The following is an 11,555-nucleotide window of genomic DNA, read 5'->3' on the forward strand; positions in this document are numbered from 1 at the left end:
CTGCTCAGTCCCTTTTGTGTGTTTTCAATAGTGTTTTAAGTGACTTTATTGGGCCCAACATAGCATTCATTCTTAAGTATTTTACACAACTCCTCATACATTACTGTTACTAATCTTCATACTTATAATCAGCACAGAAGATTTAAAAAAAAAAAATGGGGAAGACATTATGTTTCTGCTCAGTGGAGGAGCCTCTTACAGTACTGTTAACTACGGTCTTTTAAAGGCACTTTGATTTTATGTAGGCTGCTAATGTAGACCTTTGTGTATCATCATGTAAACATTCTGCTCACGTTAAGTCGATCTGTAAACCAGTAGTGTTTTTTTTAGGAAGGGCAAGCAGAGAAAGACTTGTGATGGGAACAAACTTTGCTGTAGAAAGTAGTGGTAATACACAGTAGAGGAAAATATTGTATTTTTTAACTCACATGTATAGGAATGTTTGCAGGCGAAACGTGGTTGGTATTGGCCAATGCAGGCTCTTTGTACGTTTGTATAAGAAGTGGGTCAGCTTGTGTGGGTGTGTGTGTGTGTGTGTGTGTGTACTTGTATGTTCTGTGCGTTGATGTGTTTGTGTTCATGCTGGTGGGCAATTTTGCAACATCATGTGTATCTGGAGACACACAGGATGCAGAACTAAAACCACACGGGACTTGAAGCAAATATTTGGAGAGTTGATTTAAAATGGCAAACAAACACCACGCGGAGGAGCTTCCTTACCAGTTAATAAAAAGAGTCAGACATAAACACTAATATCCTCATTGCGTCTTTGTCGCGGAATCCTAAACAGACGTGTTTTTGGGCCCAGCGAGTTTAAAGCATTTATCTGATGAATGGTTTCGTTAGGAGCAGAAACCAGTTTGAGGCTCCTCGTGAAATGAAGCTGTCAGGACAAGTTCCTGTCAAGATAAGTGCTTTGATTCCAGCTTCCAGCTAATAACTATGGGAAATGAGGCACAATGAGGAAATAGTCGTCCTGTCTTTTCCCAAATTATCCCATCTTTAAATTCTGTTCAAACAAAGGAACTTCATGAAAGTCTTTTGTGTTGTCATTGTTTTTACATTGCGAGTACAAGCATTTCATCAGCGTAAGCTTGGAGAAGTCGGGTCAAATTTCACAACAGTGGAGTTGGTGTTAGGTGTCAGACTGTGGAGGTATTACTCCCTGCTTCCCTGACACGAACGCGAACAGAAAAACATCTTAGTATCTCTTAAAAGTAACAACAATAAAAACACGCGCTTTGAAAAGCCTTGCAGTAATTAAATTAAGAAACGCTGTGTGGTGCCTGAGCAGTCTCTTTCCTCCCAGTCTGTGCCTCTATGTTGCACCAGTAACAAAGCATGCAAATGCCTTTAACCATTGCCTTAGGTGTCCTGCGCTCCCTAACCATCCCAGCTCCTCTTCTCCTTTCTTTTTTCCTCCTTGTTTACTTTTCTTTCCTTAGTAGAAGTGAGCAGCAGTGTGCACAAATGATTTATGTGCTTTAATGAGATTTCAGTACTGAACAAACAATAAAAATTTATGGACATCACAGTTTTGGAGGCCTGCGGCTTTAATGGCTAACGTTACACCCTTTTTCACTGGGGCCAGAAATCGGATCTGCAGCTGGCCCCTGGCCCTCGCAGAATGTATACAAGGGGGATTTTGTGTTCGCAGAAAGGAGAAACGGCGAGGAATGTCATCTTATCAGGGTGTAGCAATATCTACGTATTCAGTAATCCCCGAGTCAAGTTGTAGTAGAATAAAGGGGGTGATGGTCAAGTTTAAGTCTTCATAATCAGAATCCAGACATACAGTGAGCAGTCTTACATTGACACTTATAAATATGGGCTGTAGATATGCTCACAAAGACTGTCAACTGGTTGCAAAAAAAAACCCCAAAAACTTCCCATTATGACGCCCTTCCACCAAATGCTGAGAAGAAGTAGAAAGGGGGAGTGGAAATGAGCAGTAACACTCAACTGAATGAAGGGGCTGAGGAGACAAAAAGAGGACACATCGGAGGATAGAGGTGGATGGGGGAGACGGAGGAGGGCGAGGGCTCAGGCAGGTAAGTAGACAGGCTCAGAAAGCCACCTGTACATCACACCGGGATGAGGAGAAGCTGCAGCAGCTACATGAGATTGCTGCCGGCAAGAAAAGTTCGTAAAAATTCCAGACACAGTTGCAATGTCTTCTCTCTTTCTCTTTCTCCTTCACCCACTCTGTCTATTTTCCATTTCCCTCTCCATCTCCTCTCTCTCTCTCTCTCTCTCCACCTTTTTTTTTTCAGCGTCTCACATACAGTACACTTGCATATACACACTCTCCTCCCACGCTAAATTTCCTCCCACTTTCTACCTCCCTCTCTCCAGCTCTCCTCCTCCTCCCTCTCTCCGTCTCCTTCTGCCCTCCCTCTCGTCTTCCTTGCAACACTTTTCTGGGAGAGAACTGGGTCCCAGTCTAGGCTGCTGCTGGCCAGGGTTGTTAGCCGGCAAATAAAAAATGGATGAACTTGTAGAGCCCCGGTTCTGTTCTCCTGCATCAGGTTGGTGGAAAGAGAGGGAGTAAAGTGGGAGACGGAGAGGGCGAGAGAATCAGGCTGACATGAAATATGCTGCTCAGACCGCATCCTCCAAATAAAAACCTGTCCATCTTTTATGTGAGTTTTCTCAGTTGAGAAAAAAAAAATGTTTTTGTCAATACAGGGCAAAAAAAAAGCCTTTTTTAAGAATCAATAATCTCAACAAAAATATTAAGTGAGTAACTGGGTGGATGAAAAAAATCTGTCAATTTGGAAACTTAATACAGAAGGTTTATGAAAGCAATTGAATTTGTACATGTTAGAATACACAGTAAAATACATTTCAGTCGCCTCGTAGTGAAAGAGATGTAAAGCCCCAATCACCAGTTAGATCTGAAGATTATTTATGTTCAATGAAAAGGCTGAATTTTGTGTGCGAGAGCTGAAACGATTCATCAAGTAATCGATCAACAGAAAGTGAATTTTGCTAACCGATTAATCAATAACGTAATTTTCCCAGCAAGAATAGTCAAACGTTCGACGGTTCCAGCTTTTCAAATGTGAGAATTTGCTGTTTTTCTCTGTTTTATATCATTTTAATCTGAATATCTTTAGGTTTTGGGTGGCTGGTCAGATAAAACAAGATTTCCAGACGTTACCTGGGCCTGTAGTAAATTTCTGTGCTAATTTTTCACAGTTTTTTGATGTTTTGCAGACCAAACAGTTTGTTGACTTGAGAAAATAATCAACAGATTCATCGGAAGTGAAAATAACTGTCAGTGAGTTGAGGGGTCATCGGAGGTCCTAATTCAGATTTTAGATCACAGACTGTGCCTTTGTGTGAAGTAGGTAATGTGCAGGGAGAAGGTGAATCCATATTTGTGTTGATAGACATTTCTACATACAGCATGACATTATTGAACTTGGTTACTGTCTTAGCTTCACTGTGCAGTGAGTGTTAAGGTGTGGGCACGCTCTTAAATATTGTTTCTCTTTGGGGAATTACACCATGTTGGGGACTTTTTGAGTAATTACAGTAAACAGCTTTCAATTAAAGACCCACTCCAGCTGTGTGTGTGTGTGTGTGTGTGTATGTGTGTGTGTGTGTGTGTGTGTGTGTCCAAAATCATCATTTATCTTGAACAGCCCCTTGGGGACAATAGGCAGAACGTACGTGGTGGGATCAGATCTCTCCTGCAAACAGGTCAAGTCATTATCTCTGCAGAGCAACATGAACCCGATCTGATTCTTCTGGATCGTTCTGCCTCGTTCTTCCTCGTTTCAGTCGCTTGATTGAAGCGTAGCACGTTTCTCACCTTTCTTCACTCAGACTGAATTGATAGCAGGCCCATCTACGCCTTTTGTTGTGTCATGCGTGTGTTCGTGTGGTGGGTTTGTGTGTGTGTGTGTGTGTGTGTGTGTGTGTGTGTGTGTGAGCCCCAGACCAGTACTAGCGTGTGCGTGTGTGTGCACATGCCTCCGCAATGAAACATATATTTGTATTAGATTGTGATAACAAGTCGATGCATTAGTTAGGACTTACCCCCACCAGCGTTCCACCTCCTTGTCCATCACTCAAACCATTTGTGAACACATTGATCCTTCCCTCCCGTCTTTCTCTCCCCCCCTCCCCTCTCCCATGCTGTATATTCCCAGGGTTTGGAGGGAGGAGAGCCAGAATGGCTCAGACAGCCATTGATTTTTATTTTATTGGTCTACTAGTGGAAAGAGGAGGGATGGGGGAGGGCCTGAGAGATGCAACTCTGCAGCTAAGTTTGTTCTTAGTGGAGACAGTGTGTGTTTATGTGCGTGTGTGTTTTAAGGTGGGTTGGGCCTATCTGCTTATGTCTGTCTGACTGAGACTGTTTTTGTTTTTGGGGTGATGGTGGTGGTGGTGGGGGGGTTATCTGTCTGTCTGAGAGGTGTGTGTATGTGTGTGTGCATGTCCAGCCACCTCTGAGAGCCATCAAAAGCTGTGTGTGTGTGTGTGTACACGTGTGTCAGCGTGTATCTGTGTGCCCACCCTTGTGTGTTTTGTGTGGGCGCACATAGATGTGTGTGTCATTGGAAGGACTGGGGAAACTGGGGCGCTGATGGAGCTGGCACTAGGGACCTGGACCCCAACACACACACACACACACACACACACACACACACATGCCCCCATAGATGCACACGCACACACACACACACACACACAGCTGAGGTGCATCCCGGTGCTCATTAGAGCTGGTAATAAGGCTGTGCTGCTGGAAGAGGAGGGAAAAAAACAGGGAAAGGAAAAGAGGGAGGGAGGAAGAGGGTGGGAAGGGAGAAAAAGGAAAAAAAAAAACGGGAGATTTTAAATTTTAATAACACTGGTACGATTTTGTAAATCTTTCCTGACAGAAAAGTCCTCATTATTTTCATCTGTCTCCGAGGAGCCTCTCCTCTAGCTCTGCCTCCACGGGTAAACGGACTTCTCTCTCTCCCTTCCTTCCTCTCTCTCTCTCTCTCTCTCTCTCTCTCTCTCTCTCTCTCTCTGTCTTCCTTTTCTCACTCTCCCGGTTTCTTTCCACCTCTCTATTTCTGTCTCTCCACTCTCTCTCTCTTGTTTTTCACTCTCAGCTCCTTTATTGTCCATTTCCGTCCTTCCTGCTTGCTTTATTTTTTGCTCTCTTTTGCACTCATCATTTCCTCTCTCCCTCTCTCTCTCTCCCTCTCTCTCCCCCTCTCTCTCTAACATTAGTGCTGTATATCTGTGCATTCCTGTCTAGTAAGGTGTTAGCTGACTGGCTGCCTGTGATGAAGGAACATCAGGAGCCAATAGAACGACCAGCATTATGTGCTGTTATTGGCTGATGTCTCAGTTTCAATTACTGTTGGTCTGTCTACATGTGAGTGTTGAGTTTTTTGGTTTTGTTTTGTTAAGTTTTTTCCGGTGTGAGGGGGCAGCGACAGAGCAAATAATTGGGGATCATAGTAGGAAGCAGGGTAAAGGTATCTGAAACTTGTGTGTGTGTGTGAGTGTAGAAGTGTATATATGTGGGTCAGCATCTACGTCTGCACACTGGTACGTGTGCTGTATGCATCACTCACACACAAACCTTTCCCTCCACACACACACACACACACACACACACACACACACACCTCACCCCCCACCTCTATGTCAAGTGTCAAAGCTGGAGGATGGATCCGGTTTGATAAGTTCTGTTCTGTCTGGCCACGTGTCAGGACGGGATCAACCATACGGCAGAGGAAAACCATGTTCTTCACTCTCCTACCTCCCAATTTTTGGGATTTTTTCATTTCATTTTTTTGGGGGGGGGGGGGGTGGGGGGTGGGATCAGGTTTTCTGTTTTTGTGGGGTAAGTTTTACTCTAGCTGCTCCTGTTGCTGGAGGAATTTAAACGTAACCTATAGTGACTTTTACTGTGGAGGCTCATTTGACTAGTGAGCTCATAGTCAAGTGGATACAGAATATAAATCTGTAGATTAAATCTACAATCTGACAGTATGCAGATGAGGCGTCCAGAGGATTATGAAAATGATCTGTCCCCCTTTTCTTTTTATAGACACCGGTTGTTACGCGTCACCAAATGGAAAAAGATTAAATGGACCATGAGGAACTTTATTTTTTATATATTGTACATAAAGTATTGATTTGTGTGATTGTGATTCTAATAAATCACAATAATATAACATCAGTCGTCACTTTCCAGCCTTCTCACCTCTGTGGTGGTTAGAGGAGAGTGACGACGTTAATATCCTCAACCCCTCAAGCTGTCAGAGGCCAGACTGTGGCTCTTTACAGCGTCACAGACACTATTTTTTAGACGGATTTTAACATTGCTCAAGTGTATTATGACTGTACCCCCCCTCCATTACATTAAACTCCCCCCCTCCTGCCTGGCTAGATCTTTATGTATGTGCAGGAGCCTTCAGGTCCTCTGGTCAAAGGTAACCCTTGGTACATAACCTGCACAGGATCTTGTAATTGAATGATCGGGAGTGTTAGAAAAGAGATGTGAGGTTGTAATTACCGCGTCAGCCTTGACATCTCGCTGCTCGAAGTGGATTCAAACACACAGCCAGAAAAGTAAAAGGCATACTGAGAGTTGTAGCACAATTGAATTTAACCTCAGTATTATTTCTGCTTCGGCAGCTGAGGGTTTCTGACTGGGCAGTGCTAAATTTGTATCAGGCTGCTGTTAAAGTGTTTGAGTTGCCACAAATAAGATCAGCTACTTTACATTAGACTTCAAGACGTGTTTTGTTAGACTGGTGCGCAGAGAATCAGTTGAGGTCAGGGTAAGTATTTTTTAAAATATCTGTCCCCTGAGAAGAAGTTGTTGAATCGCAGCACTGTCATATTCCTTACCGCTTTGAACATTTAAGTGTTTGAAGTTATTCCGCGTTGTTTGCTACCAAATCAGACTCCTTTTAATGAATGCAATTTTTACAGAATTGAGCCCCCCCCCCCCCCGCCGTCCCCGTCTCTCTCCTCGCACCCAGCCTCCTCATCCGTGAGGCTAAAACTAACTTCCTGTTCATTTTTCCACCCCCAGGCCACGAGTCATCCTCCCCTCTTCTCCCCAGCTGACACAAAGTAACAAACCTCACAAAGCGATCTGGATTCTACCAACACACTCGCACATGCAGACGCACACACACACACACACACACACACAAGCGCCTCCTCTGGGTATTTGGCTGGGATAAATAATCATTCTAAATAATGAATGTCAATTAATAGGGGGAGACGTGGCCTTGCTAAGCATGCTCTGATTAGTGTTTCAGTGGGATCTCCTCCCCAGCTGGCTTCAGCCAATCATTTAAGCCTCATCCAAACACCAGGCTCAGGCTCGCCTATCATAGCCTCGCTGATACTGCTTCAACTCTTACCACAACATAGACATGTGGGTGTATGACATAAGCGGTGTGATGATTTTATTTTTATTGCTATTTGTTGTGTGCGTGCGCACGCTATCCTGTAGGGAAACCTCAGCGTGGCTTAAGACAGGATCTGTAGCGGCGGGATTTAAAAATATACCATAACTGTTACTTGTGCTGCACAAGTCGTGGTTTACTATATAAAGTGTGGCACTGTCATGATAATGTATGCATGTATTCAAGGATAATCTGTCAACTTGTAAAGCAGCCCTCCTTAAAAACAGTAGCTGTAATGAGCTCTCTGGTGTTGTCCAGCGAGAGCACTGCAGTCACTGAAAAGACAGTGGATGGTTGTAGTTTTTTAGGAGCTTAGAAAAGTGTCCTATGCAACTGATGTACAGCAGTGGGTATAAATATGTGTTCTGGAGAGTCCTTTGTGCAAAGTAGACAAAAAGGCGCTTCTCTGTAAACTGCGTACACAAAGGAAATACAAAGACGTAAGCATAAAAGCGCTGCTGTGATACATAACAGCAGCGTGTGGTGTTATATTCCTGTCGTCCTTTCTTCCATGGCCGTGGGTTTAAAACTAAATGGCCAGTCGAGGCCTCTGCGGGTCCGAGCTGGTGGACTGGAGGAGCTTCGACAGGCTCAGACTTGGGCTTCAGAGGGTAGCAGGGTGAATGAGCAACCAGCCAGCCCACCCCCCCGTCGCACCCCCCGTCCCTCCCCAGTGATAAATGGCCGCAGCATGGGCTATTCATCTCCTGCTTAGAGAAGTGGACAGTGCCCCTCTCCTCGGCCTCTCCTCCACCCCTCCACATGTCAGCAAATGTGATAATTCTCTCATTTGTCAGGAGCAGCGAAGGGTTCGGAGCTGGCGCGCGCGTGTGTTTGTGTGTTTGCCTGCGTCCGTGCGCGCGTGTGTGCCATGATGCGAACTCTGGAGAATTTTGGGAAGGCACGAGATGGGTTTCTCGCACTCTCGACGCCGAGGCCTGGAACTCCTCCGCGCCCACTCCCTCTCTCCAGCCCTCCTTTTCGCAGCTTTGTGTTGTTTTGGTTCAAAGCCCCCTCATGTCAAGTTTACTTAGGTCACAGTGGGAACATTTAAATGTGCAAAAGAGTGAGTCGTTTTATGGCAAATTCCATCAGTAATTCACTGATTTTATTACCTCCAGGAAACTACTGAGCCACTTTTTCCACTTTATTGTGCAAATAAAGTTTTAGAGCCTGTGTGCGTGTGTTTGTGTGTCATGCTTGTTTATAAGTGTTTTGCTCTGTTTTCGTATGTTCGCATGTGTACACACGTCAGGATGAATTCCTTTACAGAGGCTGCTGGTGTGTATGCAAGTCAGGAATAATTTGTCAGACATTTCAAACCGGAGCTTTGCACAAAAGTGTTGCATTTTTGGAAATATTGTGCCTGTGTGTCTGTGTGTGTGTGTGTGTGTGTTTTACACTCCCATGCCAGTGGTTGTATACCAGTAAATACCATGTATGCAGACCTCATGGTAGCTATTAAACATGATAAGCCTCCAGTTAATGGCTGGTCATTTAATTTGCACATAAACATGTGACTGTTTTACGTGTTTAACTTTTCTCTGTAGACACAATATGACTTCTGTGAACCCGGCCTGATCCCTCTCTCTCTCTCTCTCTCTCTCTCTCTCTCTCCCCCTCTCCCTCTCTCTCTGCAGGATCATCCAGAATCGGATCCTGGTCTTCATCCTCGGAGCCATCATCCTTCTCACCATCATCCTGGCCATCTATTTCAATCTGCGAGGCCACTGATCTCCCCCTCGACACACATAAACGCACACACACGCGCTCCCCCTGCCCCAGACACAAATACAAACACACACACTCGTGATTAATAGCGACAAAAGCGTTGTTCTGCTGTAATTAGGACAAATGGTCCCCATGAATCACTGTTTCCAAAGCCTGACAGGGAGCTTTTTTTCCGTCTCTTTCTCCTTTCCTGTTTGCTGTTTCTTTCTCTCTTTCGTTCCCTCTCTACCTTTTTTTTTCCCCCCTCCCCACTTTGTGCTTCTCTGTCTTTCTTCTTTTTCTTTTCTCCTCTCAGTTTTGTCCTCTCTCTGTCAGGCTCTCTCCTCACATCTCCAGGGACAAGAATCAGGGGAGATGTTTTTATGATAGTTAGTATTTTTCATGGTGTCGTCCTCAGTGTGGTGTTGCAGACCATCCTGTCCCCAGGTGAACAAGGCCTGGGGATTTTTTTTTTTTTGCAACTCAAAGCAGATTCAGATATGTAGATTATTTTTTTTCGCCGATGGAGGTGGGTCAAGTGTTAGCCAGGATGTGTGCGTGCATGCAGGAGAGAGAGTGTTGCGCACATGTATGCATGTTCGCGCATGTGCATGAGTGGCAGTCATGGATTGGGGGCCCACACAGTTTGTTTTTGACACCAACAGTAGACACACATGCTGTAGTATGTATGAGCTTCTGTAACTAAATGATTCAGCTGTTCCTAATGTAGCCCCCACACAGCACAGAGGACAGTGCCTTCAGATAAGATATGCTGTTCATCCTCCTTCTTTAAAAAGCTCAGCAGAGCCCAAAATAGACGAGCGGCGCCGCCTCAGAAAGAGAGGATGCGCGCGCGAAAGGTGGAGGTTCAGCTTCAGTCAATCAAGGTGAAGCTTTCGTCGTCTTCAGAGGAAATTGTTTATTTTCAATTACAGCTTTCAGGAAAGGAGACATGAACATTTCAAGAGTTTGAGTCAAATCCTTTAATGCAAAAGGGAGCGGACCCCAACTTTGGCACATACGATACAGAGAACAGTTTCTTCAGACATCATAACTCCCGTTCACCTCCCAAACACAGATTTCCTACGTCATACTGTATGTACTAACTTCTAAATCTACATCATGTATAGTGTTTTACTCTCAATACGTCTCTGTTGCTATTTATTTATAAATGCATAAATGAGTTTTCGATTAAAGTGTCTGTGCTAGAGTGTATATTTTATGATGTTAAAAAGGTGTTCAGAATTAACATTAGCTTTTCTTTTTTTTTCCTTGATTTTGGGCGTTCAGTGGTTAGACTAAAATGCACCAGGACCAACTGAAATGTGTGGATTTCAAGTTTCATGTCCTTTTTTTTTTCTTCTTCTTCTGTTCTTCTAAATGGATCTAACTTCTTTTAGAACTTGTACTTTTTCTTCTACGTTTTTTTCTTGTCAAGTTCTGAAGATTGTGATGCAGTCCTTGTTTCTGTGTTTATCTGTACGCCGATACTGATGATGTGATACATTTGCAGGTGTTTGAAAAAAAAAAAAGAACGTGTGCGTGAGTTTACTGCTGTTTAATTCTTCTGGGGAAAGCCATTCTTCAGGGGGTCTTGGAAAATCTAAATTTAAGAGCATATTTGGAGAATTTTCAGAAGTTCAGAGCTGTGAAGGTACTGCTGTTCACACACACACACACACACATGCACACATGCACACACACACACACACACAGGGGTTGGGAGTACTGGAGTGTGCATGTGTCTCCTGTGGTCGGTGATGTGGTTCCCGGCGAGGACATTTGCTATTCTGTTTCAGGGCCACGGTCTTCGTTTTCCAAGATGCCCCCCCCCCGCCCGCAACACCCCCTCCCACCGACCACCATTTCACAGGCCCTCACCAGCCGCAGCGCCGCCGTCTGCTTCAAAGCCTCAAATTAATGGCCAACAAAATAGTGTGCCTCTGACCGTCCCATGCGGGGCCGACCCACCAAGACTTATCATTAAAGTGAAGGAGTAATGAAAAAAGGAAGGAAGAAAAAAGGAGGGAGAAGGAAGGAAGGAAGTGAACAAGGAAGCATGGAGGTGGGGGGTGGGTGGGGGGGTGGGGGGGTTGAAATCCCCAGCAGTTTGACAAACCTCATCTGGTAATGACCCTCAGTGATTGTTTTTTCACCTAATGCAGTGTGAGTGTGAGTGTGTGTGCGTGTGTGTGTGTGCGTGTGTGTGTGTGCGTGCGCAGCCTACCTACGTGCTGTTGTGCTTCCTCTCTTCCTCTCTCTCTGTGCGTTTCACTCCCCATCCCTCCCCCCCGCCTGCCTCTCCTGCCACCTTTTCTCCTCCTCCCTGTCCTCCCCTCCCTCCCTCCCAGCCTGTCAGATGAGCGGAGCAGTAGCTAGCGAGTGAGCGGTGGAAGGCAGCGTGGCGGC

At 44.9% G+C, this 11,555-nt stretch overlaps 1 protein-coding gene across 4 annotated transcripts in view; it reads left to right on the forward strand.

Annotated features, from left to right (window-relative positions):
• The window catches only part of vti1a (vesicle transport through interaction with t-SNAREs 1A), a 116,270-nt gene extending 105,574 nt beyond the window's left edge, over positions 1-10,696 (forward strand). The window contains exon 8 of one of the 4 annotated variants that reach the window (XM_076760019.1): positions 9,077-10,696. In XM_076760019.1, coding sequence (XP_076616134.1) covers positions 9,077-9,170 — 94 coding nt within the window. In that variant the 3' untranslated portion in view covers positions 9,171-10,696. The remainder of the gene's footprint in view (positions 1-9,076) is intronic. The other 3 variants (XM_076760020.1, XM_076760018.1, XM_076760021.1) reach the window with 3 other exon arrangements.
• The last annotated feature ends 859 nt before the right edge of the window (positions 10,697-11,555 follow it).

Source organism: Chaetodon auriga, chromosome 20 (assembly GCF_051107435.1).
Source record: "Chaetodon auriga isolate fChaAug3 chromosome 20, fChaAug3.hap1, whole genome shotgun sequence".
NCBI lineage: Eukaryota > Metazoa > Chordata > Actinopteri > Chaetodontiformes > Chaetodontidae > Chaetodon > Chaetodon auriga.